Source organism: Pempheris klunzingeri, chromosome 17, assembly GCF_042242105.1.
Source record: "Pempheris klunzingeri isolate RE-2024b chromosome 17, fPemKlu1.hap1, whole genome shotgun sequence".
Classification (NCBI taxonomy): Eukaryota; Metazoa; Chordata; class Actinopteri; order Acropomatiformes; family Pempheridae; genus Pempheris; species Pempheris klunzingeri.
The window spans coordinates 19,109,817-19,129,619 of record NC_092028.1 but is presented as its reverse complement, the minus strand read 5'-3'; the positions used below and the strand labels follow the sequence as shown (position 1 = coordinate 19,129,619).

The 19,803-nt window shown below is 43.2% G+C and overlaps 1 protein-coding gene across 1 annotated transcript in view; it reads left to right on the top strand.

Annotated features, from left to right (window-relative positions):
* kcnt2b (potassium sodium-activated channel subfamily T member 2b) overlaps window positions 1-19,803 on the top strand; it is a 32,459-nt gene that overhangs the window by 12,533 nt on the left and 123 nt on the right. Inside the window, exons 6-29 of the mRNA XM_070847485.1 lie at window positions 35-94; window positions 849-923; window positions 1,164-1,247; window positions 1,798-1,892; window positions 2,579-2,759; window positions 5,667-5,831; window positions 6,899-7,035; window positions 7,663-7,726; window positions 8,945-9,053; window positions 12,747-12,855; window positions 12,991-13,047; window positions 14,512-14,664; window positions 14,751-15,004; window positions 15,452-15,776; window positions 15,866-15,971; window positions 16,056-16,228; window positions 16,719-16,790; window positions 16,968-17,102; window positions 17,201-17,312; window positions 17,843-17,944; window positions 18,055-18,138; window positions 18,225-18,353; window positions 19,049-19,394; window positions 19,613-19,697. Coding sequence (XP_070703586.1) covers window positions 35-94; window positions 849-923; window positions 1,164-1,247; window positions 1,798-1,892; window positions 2,579-2,759; window positions 5,667-5,831; window positions 6,899-7,035; window positions 7,663-7,726; window positions 8,945-9,053; window positions 12,747-12,855; window positions 12,991-13,047; window positions 14,512-14,664; window positions 14,751-15,004; window positions 15,452-15,776; window positions 15,866-15,971; window positions 16,056-16,228; window positions 16,719-16,790; window positions 16,968-17,102; window positions 17,201-17,312; window positions 17,843-17,944; window positions 18,055-18,138; window positions 18,225-18,353; window positions 19,049-19,394; window positions 19,613-19,697 — 3,212 coding nt within the window. The remainder of the gene's footprint in view (window positions 1-34; window positions 95-848; window positions 924-1,163; window positions 1,248-1,797; window positions 1,893-2,578; window positions 2,760-5,666; window positions 5,832-6,898; window positions 7,036-7,662; window positions 7,727-8,944; window positions 9,054-12,746; window positions 12,856-12,990; window positions 13,048-14,511; window positions 14,665-14,750; window positions 15,005-15,451; window positions 15,777-15,865; window positions 15,972-16,055; window positions 16,229-16,718; window positions 16,791-16,967; window positions 17,103-17,200; window positions 17,313-17,842; window positions 17,945-18,054; window positions 18,139-18,224; window positions 18,354-19,048; window positions 19,395-19,612; window positions 19,698-19,803) is intronic.

Sequence of the window (19,803 nt, the reverse complement as noted above, 5' to 3'; positions counted from 1 at the left end):
CATTTTCTCCATAAGTCTCTCTCTCTCTTTGCAGGTGCTTGTGGCTTTCATCAGCTTTTCAGAAACTATGTTAGTTGTATATCTCAGCTACAAGGTGAGTTACTCGTGGCCCCCAACAGCCAATCTAAAGCTTCTTATGATGACTGTGACTGTGACTGTGACTGTGACTGTGGCGTTTACATTTGTGGTGTGTGTGCATTCAATATGCTCGAGAGAGTTGTTTGTCCGCTTTTGCTCTCCTCTGTGTGTTCACTCTACTAAACTGAAGTCTTCCTTTCTCCCCTGTTGCTCCTCCTTTTTGTATTTGGAAAGCATCTTGGTGGGTCGTGAGGCTTCCTCAGCACTGTCCTGTTATTGACACATCAGAAAGACTTTAGGGGAGGCCCCTGTGCTGCTGTGGTAGGGGTGCCAATCCATCAACGGGTTACCCTGCCTTTGATGTATCTGATACTATAAGCCTATAAAGGGCTCCCTCTGCAGATTGCTGTGGAGGCTAGAGGCCTTAGCATTTAGAGCTGACTGATTCCTGTGGACATTCCCTGTGCCTGTCCACCTACACTTGTCACATTCAGGTCAGCCATATGCAAGTGGCAGACACATAAAAACGGCCATGGCTGACATCTTAATTGAACGACAAAGCTTGGAGGAAACTGAGTAATGCCGCCTCTTCTTTCAAAGGGCACAAGGGAGTTGTATAACCCTTATTCATACCGATCTATTCCATGGTGCTCAATCTGGTCAATTTATCCCCTTCCACTGTCCGCAATCAGGCCTGTTATGTGGTAATCCCCTTAAGGTCACCATGACAATAGAGTTTCCTGACCCCTGTGTGTGGTTTTTGTTTCCAGGGCAACGTTTGGGAGCAAGTATTACGTGTCCCCTTTATTCTGGAGATGATCAGCGCAGTTCCCTTCATGATCACTGTGAGTGGAGGGATATGCATTACTGAGCACTGACAGCACTCGAGCTACATATACCCACAATCCCTTCCTGAGCGCACATCACATGTTCATTACCTGGTACAGTAATACAGAAGGGATATCACAACAGGCACATGCTCTCTCAGAGCTTTTCCTTTTGAGAGATCCTATGACTGTATACAGTACATGACAAAAGTGATGAGACAGAGAGGCAAGCAGACTGAAGCTTTTTCTTCTTGACAGGTGATTTTACCCTCCCTCAGAAATCTCTTCATCCCTGTATTTCTCAATTGCTGGCTGGCCAAGCACGCTTTGGAAAACATGATAGTGAGTGAAGCACTATCTTCCTACACAGTTTCAATAACTTTCAACTCAACAGCATTGTTATGTTATTTTGTTGGCATGCAATTGCCCCCCTCTGTCTCTGCCATTCCTCTGCTATTAAGGTACATCTGCCACAAAACATTTGGTTTTGTGGCACATTGTACCTTGGGCTTGGCATCAAAGTTTTTCACATTCATTGACTCCATCTGTCCAATGACATCCGCCTAACTAAGCTTTTTTTTCCACATTTAATTCCCTTATGTAAAAGTGCTAAAAGGAGGAAGTTCCTCTGTGTGTTTACTGTACCTGCAGCCAGATGAGAGACTCTCTGGGCAGGAAATCTCACACATACTGACAAACAATTCACAATGATTTTGTTTACTTATTGCTTATCCTTTCTCCGTCCTTCTCAGCAGCATATACATCACATGCATTGTTCCTTTTTCCTACTATCCATCAACTGCATTTTATCCTTATTTAACTTTAACTCTGCTGCATGTGGGCTGTTGATGTGTCTATACATTAACTCACATCTGTGTCTGTCTCTCTGCAGAATGATCTCCACCGGGCAATCCAGCGGACGCACTCAGCCATGTTTAACCAGGTGGTGATACTCATCAGCACGCTGGTCTGTCTCATGTTTACGTGGTGGGTACCTTCACCCTCTGCTGCTGACACTGAAACGGGGGGGAGGGGGCAACAAAGACAGAAAATAGAGAAAAGAGAGACATTACATTGCAGTTGAACAAGAAGTCAAAGGTGCCACAGCTGACAGGGTGAGGAAAAGAGCAGAAGAGGGTGAGATGAGCAAGAGAAGAAATGGTGTGATGCAGGCAGAGGAATACAGACGGGAGACTAAAAATGCTGTTCATGGAGCTTTAAGAGAGAAAGACAGAGAGCAGAGAGGTAATTGGTAACTGTGAGAGTGAGATAGTGCTCTGAAATGACAACTGGCAATTGCTTTAGTGCAGTGGAGGAAGTGTCAGCTTGCTGCATATCTGGTGTGAAAGCCTGAGCTAATCCAGAAGATCCTACACACAGCATGAATTAAGATCTCTGACCATTTCAGGGTTGACATTTGCCTGTTGACTCATCTTTCCTTAAGGGAAACAATTACACGCACAGCTTGCACTCACACCTATATGCACAAATATACAACATCCCACAAAGGCACCAAATCATGCATATATATATATATATATGTATATGTATATCTCTATGTACTCTCCATGTACAAGGCCCCCCACAGACACCCATACTTCACCCAGCATGTGGGTGTGCTCTCCTCCTCTTAATACTTTCTCCATCTTTCCCACCCTGCCAACCTCCATCAGCATCTGCGGTATCCAACACCTCGAACGAGCAGGAAACAACCTGACCCTGTTCGACTCGCTCTACTTCTGTGTGGTCACGTTCTCCACGGTGGGTTTTGGAGATGTCACACCCCAAATCTGGCCCTCGCAGCTCCTGGTGGTCATCATGATCTTTGTGGCGCTCATCGTGCTACCCATTCAGGTGAGACACAATGGTGATAACCTCTAATATCATCAAAGCAGAGAAAAAGAGGTGTAATGAGCAGTAACATTTGACTGTAATGCAGTGCAACAAACCAGGTATGACTATATAATAGGTTTGTAAAAAGAGTCGAGGTTGAGGAATTCTGTATTTAACATTTGGAGCAGTCAACAGGGCTGTGCCACCCTCCAGTTTATATGGAGGTAAAAAAAAATATCAGAAAAACGGATGTGCCTTTAAAGTATTCAAAAAAATCTTTAAATAATTCCTAAAATTAGTAGATGGGATAATTTTGCAGTCAACAAGAGCCAATTAGTTTTCTTTTGTGAGCTCATTGCAGCAAAGTTTCCTCTGTTAAGATTAATAATGCTTGTATTTCCCCCCTGCACAATTATGTGATGACTCATTGCATCCTACGTAGATTTACAACACTATTTTTATTCAGAGAACAGTGAGAGTGTCTTCTTTACTCACTCAATTCCCCAAATCCCTCTCCTGTCATTTAGATGCTCCACAGAGGCAACCTCAGGAACCATTTACACACACACACACACACACACACACACACACACACACACACCCTCTGTTTGTCCAGGGGCTGATAAAAGCACCCTGACAAATAAATCAGTTGCATTGTATCGTCATTGTTGTTCCTCATATGTGTGTAAAGCTTTTATCCCTGAAGTACCTCGTGTACCTGTGTCTCTGAAAAGATGTGAAAGTGTTAATAGGAGGAGTGTGTCTACTGCACCTGCAGTCAGAGGAGGGCCTCCCTGGGCAGGAATCACACTCACACACAACTGATGAACAATTCACAAATGATTTTGTGTAGCCACATTCTTATTTTGCTGAAAATTGGATTTCTTTTGTGGTGGTGCCGCACGTCTTTGATAGCTTTTCTTTTTTATAATTGCGCCACATAAGCAGTAGGTGTAGGGCCTCATCCTACGCATGCCTCATTAATTGGCTATTAAACAGGCTCTCCCTGTTTAGTTTTTCTCATCAGCTATGACCAAATGGTAGCAAATATCCCAACAAAAAACCTTCACAAAAACAAAAGGCATGAGAATAAAGATATGTTCGCTGAAGTTGCACTTGTAAAGAAATGGTCATCTGTGCATCACCCCCATGGATGCTTTGTCATCCTTTTCCACTGCCTCTCCCCATCTTTCATCCATAAATACCCCATGACATTTAGAAACTGGCCCCCCTTAGCCCCAACCCTAACCCCCACCCTGTGTGTGTGTGTGAGTCCGTCTGTCTGAGTCCTGCCACGACCAGTCTCCATGCTGAACAGAGGAGCCACAGAGCGCATCAGGATTCAGCTACTGTCTTGTCTTAGTGCTGCCTCTATTGGTTGTCCTGTAGCTGTCCACAACACGCCACAGGGAATGTACCTCCAGAAGAGTCATTTTGCGTAATTTTGAGTCTGACAGGGATATTGATTAGAAATTAAGACAAAAACCCAACCATTAAGGTGATTTGTCTTGTTTCAGAACCAAGTTGGGAGACTTTCCTTGTAACAAACCACTAAAATAGAGGCTTGATTCCACAGTTGGTGCCATCGAAAACTGGCTATGCACAAATGATGGCTGAATAAAACCCTAATGTCATGTGGCCTGATGATGTTTTCCAACTTTAACGAGCTGACATTATCTCAAAATCAATCAAATTTGTCTGGAGCAAAATGATTGTTTTCTAGAGAAAAACAGCAGACAAATGAACTGTGTCTATTGAATTCTGTTGACATTGCTAAAGTTTATGTTGAGAAACATTATCAGCCACTCATTGCTCACTGCTACAGTCAAAATCTCTTCAAGTCAGATTGTATTTATATAGCATATAATCACATATCACGCTTTGCCTCAGGGGGCTTAACAATCTGTACAATGTACAGCACCCTTTGTCCTTAGACCCTCGGTTCAGATAAGGAACCCCCTCCCCCCTTTGGAATAGCGAAGAGCAGCTGAGGTGACATTCAGTAGAATAGATTACAAAACAGACCAATAAAATCAGAATGTATGCAAACATACAAAATATATGTACAATAAATACAAATTAGGATGCATGTAGTAGAACATAAAATGTATGTGAAGAATGTGGATCCAGGAGGACACTGAACAACCGCAGGCGGTGTCACACAGACCACACGACCTGCTCTCCGCCATGGAGACCTGGAAGAGGACAGGTGACACAAAGAAAAAAAGAGAGAGAGAGGAGAGGAGACAAGAAAGCTACGCTGCTTGGAGGCTTGTTGCACCAAAAACAAAAACAGGCTTTGAGGAATGCAGCGGTTATTAGAAAGTTTACAGTTTTATTCTCATCGGTGGGATTTTTTTTTTTTTACACAAATAGCAAATAGAAGCTCAGTTGTGTTTTTTTGCAAACATTTGCATTTTCAAATACTGAAAAATGCCCTGAGCTCTGCTCATTGCTCACAGCAAACTACAGTTTTGCAACAGTAATCCTTGCAATGAATAATTTTAAACCAATGAGCTCGCTGAAGAATATCTGGGTATTTGTCAGTGGAAATGTGTAAAAATGTTTCATGAATTCTATGATTCTGAATCTCTCTGAGTCTGTAAAATCCCTCTATCCATCCATCTATCCAGCCAGACTTCTCCAGCACATCAAAAAAAATCAGTGCAATTTTGCTCAGGCCTACTGTTGTTTCCATAACCCACCTTCCCTTGTTAATCTCTGCTATCATGTTCCATTCAGCCACCATCCTGAACCAAATCTTCACTTTTTTTTTATTCCTCCCAACACTCTCCCTAATCACACGGAAATCCTGTAGACTACAAGGCATTGTCCTTTTTTCACATACCACCTGGCGCATCCCTGTATTCCAGCTAACTTAATCCAGTTTCCATCTGTTGAATGTGATGGATGTCGTCCTGCATGCAGTTTGAGCAGCTGGCCTTTCTGTGGATGGAGCGACAGAAGTCAGGGGGGAACTACAGCCGCTACAGGGCGCAGACGGAGAAACACGTGGTGCTGTGTGTCAGCTGTCTCAAGATCGACCTCCTTATGGACTTCCTCAATGAGTTCTTCGCTCACCCACGACTACAGGTCTCTCCAAATGGTTTTAAGTAGGACAAGAGAGGGCTGAGGGGTCTTGTGTTCCTGTGTGTTTGTTGTCTCTAATCCTCTCCAGCAGCCGGAACAACTGAGGTTAAGGCAGAGGATTAATTCAGCAGTAGGACAGCTCAGGCTGCTTTCTTATTCATGTTGGAGCAGATGTGAGTGTTTACCTGAAGGTCCATCCATGTGTGCATATCTCCTTCTTCAATAATAGCGTCTGTGTGGGGATCACTGTGACTGGTCCTCACCACTTTGAAGGGCTGGTGTACAGTGCCTCAGAGTAACAGAAGAAGATGAATCAGAAGATAAATCACTGTAGAGTTAAATAAGCTTTGTCGCTGAGATGGCTCAGGTGTCACCACATGACCTACGTAGGAAAGCTGTACAAAGCTAATAAGTGGGCCTTGAGTTAAGATTTTTTTTAATTCAAACAACTGTTGCCAAGGCCAAGAATGAACTAACACACTCAATTGATTTATTCTCATCAAGTCACATCTTAATTTTAGGATCCATCCTTTCAAGGGCCATCAAGTTGTCACGACAGTTTGAGTATAAAAATCTTTTTATTACATTTTCAAGAGCACGAGCACAATGAAAATTATATCAACTAAGTTCCTACATGTCATGTCTTGGTTAGCACTGGTAAAATCATTTGTTTTTAGGTCTAGGAGAATTAATTATGTCTAAGCCACATACAGCCCCTGAACATACCCTGAATGTTTTCATTGCCAACAACAACAAAAGGATGGAGGCTTTATCTGAGACCCGGTGAACACAACTCCCCATTCCTCTTCCATAGCGTCGCTAGCCCGGCTGCACTGTTGGGGCGAGCCCTCTCCGGTCCTCCTCTTGAGCTCGGTGTCAGTTTCACTTTATTTAGCTTAACAAATAGATGCCGACAGAAACTTCACTTTAGTCCAGTAGTAGAAACTTAATGCAAAGTACATGCCTCTCAGCCTAAATACACCTCACCCAGCAGAATTCTTGTTGATGTCTTGCTTGTGGTTAAACCCTCTTCAGCCACAGATACAAATTGTGCGTGTGTGTGTGTGTAGGACTACTATGTGGTGATCCTTTGCCCAGCAGAGATGGATGTCCAGGTTAGGAGGGTCCTTCATGTCCCTCTGTGGGCCCAGAGAGTCATCTATCTGCAGGGTTCTGCTCTTAAAGACCAAGACCTGATGAGGGCCAAGTGAGTCACTGACCAAAAACAACAACAACAACAACATCCAAGAGTCTAGCATTAAAACATCTATCTGATCTTATAGATGTACTGATTTAGTTTGTACGCTATCATCTATACAAAATCTAGTGTCAAGATCACAAACTAATTCTGCAAACATTCAGCCCTGAAAACGTCCAAAACTTGAATTAAGACACCTTAAAATGAAAAATCCTCACATGTAGGAGGCAGGGCTCATAATTAATACCTAAGGCACCTACAGCTTTGAAGTAACAGCTGTAATTATGGTTAGAGCCGTATTGCTTATTATTTACCCCCAGGCTTCTAATAATACAACCTCAGCACCTTAAGATGGCTGTGTCACAGGGAAAGAAAAGGAGCAACAGTCTGTATGTTTAATCTCCCCGTCTCTTTGCCTCCTACCATCTCATCCATAAATGGCGTGGGCTTGAAAGACACATTGGTTTGTTTGTTCTTCTATTGTCCTGCTTTTTTCTCTTTTGTCCTCTCCCTCAATAACATGACAACACCCTCCTCTCCTCGTGTCTTCTCTCTCTCTCTCTCTCTCTCTCTCTCTCTCTGTCTACTTCTCTTTCTCTCTCTTCCATGGCTAAATGCTCAACTAACTGCCTGCAGGATGGACGATGCTGAAGCCTGCTTTATCCTCAGTAACCGGTTTGAAGTGGACCGCATTGCTGCTGTACGTTCCTCACTGCTTCCCTGTATCGCTATGACTCCTCACACTGCAAAACATCCATATTAAGACTTCTTACCTAATAAGTCTTAATATTTTGAAACATTTTATCTTTGTCTATTTCTTAAACTGTTTTCTGGAGTGAGTTTAGCATCATAAAAATGTATTTAAGCAGCATTGGAAACTGGATTTGCCTCACTGCATTGGCTAAATTTTTGTGCCAGCTTTTAATGTTGGGTTTTTAATATTTTTTCACTAAAACATTAATTGTACAGAATAAACAATTAAGCTGAGAGTAAAAGAAACATGGCTTTACATGAAAAATAATCCTTGCACAAGCAAAACAAAAGAAACCAATCAAGTTTATAGGTGAGCTGTTACACAGCAGTGCATGTCATGGTTGCGTTTAATCAACACTGTTCACACTGAATAATTTAGCAGCACATGTCTTCCTCAACTTGTCATGCCAGTAAACCAGAAATATTGAAAATAAGTGAGTCAGAACTGATGAAAAACTCCCACAAACACACACACAATTACCTGTAATTTTCGACACCAAAACTAACCTGATCGAATATGGAACAGACATGAACTCTCACTCCAACAAATTACCTTAACACTTACCATAACCAGCTTGTTTGTCATGCTAGTGGCACAATTCTGCAGATGATAAATTGTAATTACTCTCATGATCCCTTAATTCTTCATGTGGTGCCATGATCAGGTCAAATCTTTATTTTTTTTCAACGCTTTGGTTTATGAACACCTGCAAAACTGCTCTCAACCTCAGCTATATTTAACACTAACTAACAAATGTTAGCATGCTAGCACACTAAATTAAAACGGTGACTATGGTAAACATAGATGAGCATCAGCGCGTTAGCCGCTAGCGTGTCTGTGAACACCTTGTGTTCTTTGATTTGATTTGAATTTGAATTTTCAAGTATATGTATCTCACAGCCAGTTTTAGTCAGCTCACTCTTAACGGTCTCGCAACGTGTTCTGTGCAGCCTTGAATATTGTTAGAGATTGGTAGAGTTGCATTTCTCTGAAATGTTGCAAGGGCCATTCAATTTCTTTGTGCAGTCAGTGCTTTAAGAGGATTATTAGAGAGGAGCTACAATCTGATGCTGCTAATGATGGGTTTCTACCTCTCTTTCACTTTTCCTCTGTCTCTCCCCCTTGTTTTCACTCCAACTATCCCACACTCTTCAATTTTCTCAGGATCATCAGACCATCCTCCGAGCCTGGGCAGTGAAAGACTTTGCTCCAAATTGCCCCCTCTACGTCCAGATTCTCAAGCCGGAGAATAAGTTCCACGTCAAATTTGCAGGTTGGCAGGGAGTGTGAAATCAAATACACTGGCTGTGACTTGAGGTGTCAGCTAAAGGTGTGTTTGTCTGTCTTGTTTGGATGGAACTACTGTTGTTTGAGCACATCAAGATGCAGGAAATAATGGGAAGACACCTACTGAAAAAACCAAAAAACATTTTCTTGGCCCAAATTTGACAGGCAATTTTGCTCCGTTTGTGAAACAGTTATGATAAATAGCGATGGATAAGAGGGTGATTAGGTAGGCATTTTTATTTTGCTACTGCAGGGTTGCATAACAAAGACATGAGAAACTGAGTGGTCCAGTTTACGCTTTATTTCCAGTGTGGGCCATCAGCTGTCGTGTCACATTTTCTATCTGAGTTGGTGCAGTTGAAAATTGTCTTTTTCCTGTCAGCATGCCTGTGCAGCAGCGCAGCTCTCTGTCCTCCCAGATCTGAAGAAGTGCCGGACAGATTGTCTCGGTTTTGCCATAAGCTCTCAGAGGGTTTTCTGTGAGTTTTTGCATTGCCTTTTGGAGAGTGTTTATGAGAGGATGCCAGTCAATCATCTGTGAGTGAAAGAAGAGGAGCCAAACTCCCTCTCACCCTTTCCTCTCTCTCACACGTCTCTCTGCCTACAGCTCTGGAGACCGTCAAACTCAGTTCTAGCTTTCTGCCCTCATCCCAGCTGTCTCTATCAATGATTAATGTTTTACTTTGCTGCCTTGGCAAAGAAAATCCCCTTCTTTTGAGTTCTGCTCTTACACTAACCTGGCAGACAAGCTCTCCCCGCAGGCAATCCTTTTTTGCCCCTGCAGTGCTGTTTAAACACCTCACTGCCACAGCCGGACTGAGGCCTTTGTTATTAGTGGAGCAGGAATTCTTAGGCAGAAAAATATATTCATGTTCATTCATGATAACACCTGTTCTATACTATATGGTTATCAGTAAGCTCTGTGGGGTGCCCCCCCCCCCCCCCCCGTGCTGTGTGTTTGACAGCTGAAGCATGTGTATGAATTGCTTTGACGTGTTATCTTACATTGACCTATTGTCATATTCAAATGTCCTCCTGTAGGACTATAGAAAAAGTAAATTCCCACTTTGAACACACAAAACACACGAGTTTGAACGCAGCAAAGTTCAGAATCAGCTACCTTTAATATCAATATCAAATCCTGAAGTCCCCATAGGTGGATTTGGTGTGCAGTCACAGTACAGATGTCGTGGTTTGACACAACTTAGAATATACTCACAAAGTGCTCGTGTGGGAGGCGTTAATGAGCAAGAGATTCAGCGTTTAATTTGGTCCACAGGAACAGCTTAATAACAGCCCAGCGTTCATTAGGAAAGACGTGTCGGTATAATGTTGCAAAACGGCGAGAAACCCTGAGCTATTTGAGCAACCAAATGGAATTGGGTGTTTATTGATTACCTCTCCAGTTTATGTTTTGAATGGCGATAGCCAGTCTCCCCCCCTGAGCTTGAATCATTGTAGCCGCATGGTGTTGATAGCAGCTGATTGAAACAATAACAGCTTACTGATTTAATTAGCTCAACCGGTGGACCTGTAGTCAGGTTGTAATTGCACTCTGGCTACTAGACTAGAGCGTGCAAATAACCATATGTACACACACACACACACACACACACACACATACACACATATCTGCGCGATAATACCAGCCTGTGATAGAAAACAACACGCAGTCTGAAGAGATGGGCACAAAACCCAGTTCCTTCTAAGTGAGGGCGACAGAAAGTGTGTGTGTATGTCTGTCTGTGTGTGTGTGTGTGTGTGTGTGTGTGTGTGTGTGTGTGTGTGTGTGTGTGTGTGTGTCTGTGTGCTCAGTGTGAGGTCAGTAATTGGTTTCTCCACTGGTCTGGGTCCAGGCACCTGAAGGATGGAGGGATGTGGTGAACGGTAAGCAGGGAAGAAGATGGGAAGTAAAGGGATCACAGTGGTGAAGAGAAGCTCAAGAGGGACACTAGAAATTGGATATTGGAAAAAAGACTCAATTTGGTGTGTGACCACTGTGTCTGTACTTTGGGAGTCAGGAATGTAAGAGACAGGCAGTGGGAGAGATTGGAATGTGTGTGTAACAATAATGAATAGTGTTGCTCCACAGATACAATATCAATGTGTTTGTCTTTTCCTTTGCAGGCTTTGTGTCAAAGCTTCCGCTGCAAAAGAAATTCACAGGCTGAATAGCAAAAAGCTTCCCTCTGTGTGTTTGTGTGTGAGCTGCATTTTGATGTACTGTCCTGAGCCAAAAAGAAAAGAGAAGATCCCCAATCAGCAGATTTGATTGTAATGTCTCTCACCTGTTCAGGTTCAGGCACACACAAACCTCACTAATTCATTAAAAACTACATTTACATCTCAGCTGGCCTCCTGTTATTCAGACCGACAGCTGATTGAGTCTGATACTTCATGTCAGGCTCCAGCATTTGTCACCAATTATTTCCTAATACAGAGCACATACTGTGCTTTTAGGACCTAGCTTAACTTTGTCGCTAAACAAGGCAGCCCTAATATGCCTGTGTGCTTATCAGTGAAGAATATAATGCAATCAAGAATTACACAGCAGGGGAAATGGATGCTCCCTGGGCCTGACTCATTGATTGGCGTACTACGAACATTAATCGCTCTATTGGTTTTTCCTTTCAAAGAGGAGACTGTGTGGCCACAGGTAAAGACAGGACTGTCATCTGTGTTTGTTCACTTTGGTTAATCAGCTCACAGGCAAGGCTGCATTAAGTGTTTGATGGTACGAGTGAAAGGTTTAATAAAACAGTCAGTGAATCACTGACTAGCTTGTTGCTAGGTCTTCCCATCATCACCAAAATCTGAGCGGTGGGCCGAAGCGGTGACACACAATTGACCCCTTGGGAGTAAACAGGGGAGCAGTGGCGAGAGGATGATGGAGGGTTTTTGACACAGCTGTCTGTTTGGCTCATTTGTGTTAGACAAACACCAAGTGAGATTTAGATATTCAACATAAAGTAGAGACATATTTGAGTGCTTGGGTCTCTTAGTGGTTAGCTGGAGCCAAATCAATACAGTGTAATAAGTGAACAGAAGAACAGCAACAGTTTTATTGGGAATATTTCTTCAGTATAAATGAGCTCCAGTGAAAACTGTTCACATTGTGGATTATACTGAGGACACTGTGTCCAGAAAGATGTGTTGCTATTCAGTTCAGTCCTGTGATAAAACATTGAGTCAATTAACTAATACTTGACTAGCAGAAACATTTCTGATTCTTGCCTTTGAGCCATATACAAAGAAAAAATTCTCAGTTGTGAAAATTAGCTGCTTTTGCCTGTTTTATGTCCTTGGACAGTGAGAACTTGATTTCATACTCTATAAACTAAGTCATTAATCAAGAGGGAGGCTAGCCCTTCTGCATGGGGTACATACTACCAGGGGTTAAGTGAGACAATATATGATTTGGCAGAACAGACCCTTTTAAAGGATTTAATTAATTTTAAGCCCTGACCCCTTTATGTCAGTTCCACCTTGATTACTGGGATCATTCCCTCACCCACACACACACACACACACACACACTGACCAAGGCCAGGAGAGCCTTTTTTCCGATAGCACATTTGTGTTCACTGCAGTGTTCAGAGCTGAACATTTTGTGAAGCACAATGTGAGTGTTTGTGTTTTGACTCGGCCACTTCACCCCTCTTGTTTCCTGTATCTGCAGATCATGTGGTGTGTGAGGAAGAGTTTAAGTACGCCATGCTGGCTTTAAACTGTGTGTGCCCTGGTACCTCGACACTCATCACTTTATTGATCCACTCTTCCAGAGGACAGTGAGTTCCCTTTTGCTTTCTTTCTCCTTTTCCTTATTTCTCTTTCTATTACAGTCAAATATAGAGCGGATAAGTAGAAATGAAGAATAGAAGCGAGCTGCTTCCAATCTCCTCAACTTTGTTTATCTTTCTCAGAACGGCGCCCCAAGAGGCCTTCAAGCAACGTGTAGGAGCCTTTCAAGCCCTCAACAGGTAGGATGCATCCGATCTGTATTCACACCCAGGATTTCTGATTCAGACTTCAGACATTTCTTCAACTTCCATAATCTACACGCTGTGTTGTGTGATTCTGTGTGGAGATTTTGTTGCAGAGAAAAAAAGGCTTGTTATTTAGTTGTGGTTACGTGATTAGTGATCATTATATTTAACGTTCGTTGTGCAAAATAGCAATCAGAGGATGTGATATCAGTAAACTACATACAGCATGTTTGTGACGCTTAACACACATTTTCATAAGAGAGGCAAATGATTAAACATGAATTAGTGCAAGTTTAGTTTGGTGGTTCATTTATAGCTTTCATTTGCTGGTTGAAGTGATTGTTTGGTGTTTTGTTGTTAAGTTTGTCACTTAACACATTATTTGGTCAAATAATTAGATGCATAAGATCTCACTTACTCCTTTTTGTTATTATGGCATGATAGCAAGGCTATACCCGTGATAAATATTATTTTCTGTTTTTGTCACAGAGCTGGCAGTAGATGTCAACAATACTTGACTAAGAGTGTGATCTAGATCTGCTCTTTTATAGAAAGTGTCTTGATATAACGTCTGTTGTGAATTGGCGCTTTATAAATAAAGGTTGGTTGGTTGACTGTCATCCTACAGCCACAGTATGTCCTAACATAAACAACAGGGCATCTACACAAACAAAGCTGCTATCACTCTTCAAATAGTCTAAGTAAAATCTAATTAGACAAGAAATAAATGTAAATTTCCCCGTCGTGGGACTAATAAAGGAATATCTTATCTTAAGAACCAAATCCAATTAAATTCTTTGTCTCACTTATGCACATAAGAGAACACAGTAAGCCTATTTTTATGGATAGGCAAGAAAGACATGCTCTTTGATTGCATGTGAAATTACATTTTAGTTTTGAAGAGATACTTATTCACAAACCCAGCAGCTTGTGTCTGATGAGTTCAAATTTCAAAAGTGGGGTGTTTCATAAGTATCCTTCTAGAAATGGACTTGATGCCATTATGTTTCCTGGCTGTGACAATGCTACATGACTGGAATGTGTCCTCCTCCTCCCCAGCTTTGCACTTAGTTCCTCTAAACTGCAAATTCACTATAACACTTGTTTATATAAGGCAGTCTTTGTCGCAGGCCACCCACATTCTCACTGCACCCACGCCCTTGCTTCGTGCTATCACCTTTTTAGCCTCCGCGACTAAAGCCATATCCATATGAGAAAATTGTTGTCCACTTAATTGTGTAAATGTATATGTCAGGAGCCTACTGTTCGGGGGCCTGTGTGTCCTTGCACACATCCATACGTTGATTGAAGTATTGATAAGTAGCCTTGGCAGAGATGTAAGATATTACCTCTACAGCCTTGAGCGGGAAATCTGTGCTGAGCTGGATGCTTTGTGTTACGTGTTTTAAAGGTCAATCTTTCCCCACATGGTCAATCAATCCTCATTTTCTGTCTCAGGGAGGGCGGCGCGTGTTCAGCTGACCAATGGCACAGAACCTACCGGCGCTGTTCAGCCAATGAGGTGCATCATATCCGCCTGGAGGAAAGTAAATTCTTCGGGGAATACCAGGGCAAGAGTTTCACCTTTGCCTCCTTTCATGCTCACAAAAAGTAAGGCATAATGTGAAAAAGCCAAGATGATGAGAACACATACCAACCTGCACGGTTCAGAGCTGACCTTGTCTCTGCGGCTACAGGTATGGAGTATGTTTGATCGGAGTACGCAGATTGGACACCACCAACATCCTGCTGAACCCTGGTCCCTGCCATATCATGGGGGCTTCTGACACATGCTTTTACATCAATATCTCCAAAGAGGAGAACTCAGCATTTGTCAGAGGCCAGAGGGAGCCATCGTGGGGCGGCACAGGAGGAAATGCCAGGGGAGTGCACCAAACCATTTACCATGGACTCACACGCCTGCCAGTCCACAGTATCATCGCCAGCATGGGTCAGTCACATGGGCACTTCACAAAGACTGTGTAACATTTGCACACTGATCTGCTGTTTGCAGTTTCTGTGTTGGTCAAACATGCAAATCTATCATTAAACTGTCTTCGACGGCGGCACAGTCTTTCAGAATTATGCAGTTCTTACATTTGAAAACAATCTGGATGACTAAAAATATTCATAGCTTTTTTCCAGGAATTGTCATGTATCTGATGGTAAGTCACCCTTGATAAGAGCAACGGCCATATGAACTGAAATGTCAGATACTGTAGTTTTACAAACACGCCACCTGGTGGACAACAAGGAAACTGTCCAGCTTACAGGTTTTAAATGCTCTCACTACAGTATCTATTATCAGGCATCTCTGCAAACACATCATGTACAGTGTTTGAACCTTTAGCTTGATGTCTGGCTCGGTAATCACTGTGGCTGTCTGTGCATACTTTAGGCACAGTGGCCATCGACCTGCAGGACTCCAGTGACAGTAGCCCTGAAGGCCAGGACCAGGGGAGCACCGGGCTGGGGAGTGGAAGAGGCAGCAGGAGCAGCTCCAGGACAGAGATGGGTGGTGCTAACACTTTGGCCCTGCCTTCCATGGGAGACTCAGCAGAGGAGAGGCGGCACAGCATTGCCCCTGTCCTGGAGCTTGTGGACGGTGTCAACAACCCCACCTTTGACCTGCTGGGAGACCAGTCAGAGGATGAGGGAGGAGAAGAGGGCAAGGAGGACAGTGACAAGGATGAGAGCGCCCACTGGTGGGGTCGACACTGCGAGTAAGCAAGAAAGATGCTGTTTGAATTTCTGTTTCTGGGTTATTTGAAGTGTAAACTTGTTCAGAGGTAACTGTATGCTTGTGCTGCAGGTGGGTGAAGGGATACCCGCTGAACTCTCCATACATCGGCAGCTCGCCCACACTGTGCCACCTTCTGCAAGAAAAGATGCCTTTCTGCTGCCTGCGCATGGACAAGGTATAGGAATTAAATGGCTCAAAATCTTTATTTTAAAACTCCTCATTACCGTTATCCTCCATAGCTGCTCTGCTTCTCTCCTAGGCTTGTCACCACACCCTTTTTGAGGATGCCCGCTCATACGGCTTCAAAAACAAATTGATCATTGTGTCCGCGGAGAGCGCAGGCAATGGCCTGTACAACTTCATTGTGCCTCTACGGGCCTACTACAGACCCAGGAAGGAGCTCAACCCCATCGTACTGCTGCTGGAGAGCATGTAAGGGCACATCTACGTTACAGCTTGAACTGCAATAGGTTATATTTTAGTGCTGTCCAAAATTGTTGCTGTGAGCACAACAGCTCTGCTACAAATCTAGGTTGCACAGGATGGTAAAATGGGTTTCTCCTTAAATAGCCAGCGGAGAAAAGAAAAACGGAACTATTTAAGGTCACTGTAAACATGATTTGTGAAATGCTGAATGCTTTCAGGACAATGCGCTCCACAATCCTGTGTCGTGTTTTGTGGCTGGTACACAAATGCAGTCAGCCAAATGAGAGTGGAATCCAATAAAAAAGCAATAAAATGCTGAGTCACTCTTGTGTAGTGCTGTTATTTTCAGCTTCCTCTGCAGGCAGTTTGGCTGTGTTGTATTTCTGTGGCTGAGTAAGGGGGCTCTGTCTTGGTGGGGACGGTAGCTCTTCATCATGGCACGTATAAATCTCTACTGGTGGGAATCTCAAGGCTATTTGTCCTTTGATTGGTTCAGACCTGAAGCAGACTTCCTGGAGGCAATCTGTTGGTTCCCCATGGTGTTCTACACAGTGGGCTCCATCGACAAGTAAGACTACACCCTGATATCATTATTAATCTTCCCCTTTTTCATCTTTTACTATTTGCTCGATTTTTCATTCATGTGCTTTTGTGCCTCTCAAATACCTGAGTTTACTTCTTATTCTTACTGCCCTTCAACAGTGATCTAATCCCCCTCCATCCTTCTTTCTCACTCTCTCCACAGTCTGGACAGTCTGCTGCGATGTGGAGTGACTTTCGCTGACACCATGGTGGTGGTTGACAAGGAGAGCTCCATGATTGCAGAGGAGGACTACATGGCTGATGCAAAGACAATTGTCAATGTCCAGACCCTCTTCAGGTCTGCTTTTGCTCAAACTACAATCTCACACACTGGCTTAAAGTGAGTTTTTTTTAAAGCCATTATTCTCTCTCTGACTCTGTGCTTCTTCCAATCAGATTGTTCCCAGCTCTTAGTATCATCACGGAGCTCACACACCCAGCTAACATGCGCTTTATGCAGTTCAAAGTCAAAGACCACTACTCTCTGGCTCTGTCCAAACTGGAAAAGGTAAAAGCTTCATGTCTTCAACTCATATCTTCATATCTTCCCCCACTTTGTTTCCCTCTTGTTTCCCTCAAGACTCCAGAGGTCATAATGAAAAAGACTTTATTAGTCACAGCCACTGTGAGTTTTACACTTTCTGGCTGATTATATCCTCGTGGTTTTTGCTCTTTTCACCCCATTTCTGCTTGTTCTTTATAATTGCTGCTGTTGTTAATGCTGTTGTCTGTGTGGCAGCTAATGAATTCCCCCTTGGGCATCAATAACATTTATCAACAAATCAGTAAAGAGATTTTACATTATTATAAGATAACTGTTTGAAATTCTAGGAGTGTTATCTCACAGCAGGAAGATAAATGAATTGTTTTAGGAGAGCAGGTCCGATGATGGTGCTGACTAATAATTTGGATTTGAGAAACGTCCATCACATCCTCTCATCTCTCCAAAGATAAGTGTAATCGGGTATAAATGTGTGCGTGCGTGCGTGCATGCATGTGTGTTTGTGTCTGTGTGTGTTGGATCTGCTTGATCTGCAGAAGGAAAGGGAGAAGGGGTCCAACCTGGTGTTTATGTTCCGCCTGCCCTTTGCTGCAGGGAAGGTGTTCAGCGTCAGCATGCTGGACACTCTCCTTTATCAGGTATCTCAAGCACACACTCTGGCTGAACAACAAAAATCCTGTTTCTCAGTGTGGCAAAATGTCAAATATGATCTATTTCTGTTGACTCGTTGGCTGTGTTCTCCTAACAGTCATTTGTGAAGGACTACATGATCTCCATCGCCAGGCTGCTGCTGGGTTTAGACTCCATGCCTGGCTCAGGTTTCCTCTGTGCTGTAAGAAGCCGGACACAAACAGCTTGAATTCAGTCTGTTTGGACTGTGAAGTCCCTCTGAGGCTGATTATTGTGTTGTTTTCACAGATGAAAATCACAGAGGATGACTTGTGGATCCGCACGTACGGCAGACTCTACCAGAAACTCTGCTCCTCCAGTGGAGACATTCCCATTGGCATCTACCGGACGGAGGCACATAAGCTTCCAGTCTCTGAGGTCAGCTGTTACTGTAACTAGTTTTGAGTTGAAGTCACTGGACTGGATAGGACGACTGACATTTACATTAACAAGCTTCAATTGTAAAGCCCTGCTAGCGGCCCCCAGAGGCTACACTGTTCATTACATCCCACAATACTGAGTTGGAAGAGAAAACAAAAGTATTTTTAAAGGTTCTCTGTACGACGTTCAGAACATTATTAAAGCATTAAACAATTATTTGCTGTGTTAAGTTACAGTAGATTAATGGCAACCTGAGCAGAGAAGGATTCATTAAATCCCCTACAATTCAGTTTCATGTATGTGAGATATTTTGCATAAAGCTGGCTTTAATTTACACTCTAGACAATTTCTAAAGATATTCTCTCTGCCTCTTGCTTAGTCACTGCAGTGTCACCATTACTTTCAACTGCAACTATTGTTAATTCAGTTTGTCCATGCTTTGCCAAGAAGTGGATGTGAAATATTAAAAATAACAAAAAAAAAAAATCTATAAACTATTCATTATATGCAACAGAGTGTATCATGTTTATCATTCATTTGTAGTGAGATAAGAAAATATTAATTCCTTTTCATTTTAAGAAATCAGAGACAACACTGGTGACGAACTGATTTGATAAAATCAGTGTGATAACAGTGTTTATTTACGCTGCATAAGGAAATTAAAGGCCTGTGTTTACGATTGTGTGTCACAGTCGCAGGTATCCATCACAGTGGAAGACTACGAGGACACCAGGGAACCGAGGGAGCCCCTGTTGTCCCGGTCCGGTGTTCACCGTAACTCCACCTCCTCAGAGCCCATCTCTACCTCTTCCCACTCGTCCGATCACCCGCTGCTCAGGAGGAAGAGCATGCAGTGGGCACGGCGGCTGAGCAGGAAGGGAGGTCGGGGCTCCAGTGGGGCCAAGGGTGGTCCGGGCAGCGCGGCAGAGAGGATCAGCCAGCAGAGACTGACCCTGTTTCGGCGCTCGGAGAGGCAAGAGCTCAACGCCCTGGTGCGAACGAGGATGAAACACTTGGGCCTTTCTCCAACTGGATTCAGTGAGTGTGTATCTTATATTTCCTCCACCCCCGTTGTTCACTGTCTGTTGCTCTCTTTGTGTTCCGCTTGTGTCCATTTTTATCTGAATATGTCTTCCTGTCTTGTGACTCACTGTAACATATCCTCTATTCCGTCTGTACGGATGTTGCACAGCCTGCTGTATATCCTGTGCCTATTTCTTTTTCTGCCTCAATCACCTTCTTTCTTCCTGTGTCAGATGGGATGACAGACCAAGGGAACAGACTATCTTATATCCTCATCAACCCTTCTCCAGACACCAGACTGGAGCTGCACGATGTTGTGTGAGTACACAACCTCACATCTAATTGATTGCACTGTAAAATGCACACAGCATGAAAAATACAGTTATTACAGAACTCTATTTGGCGCCTCCCTCTGTGCACCATC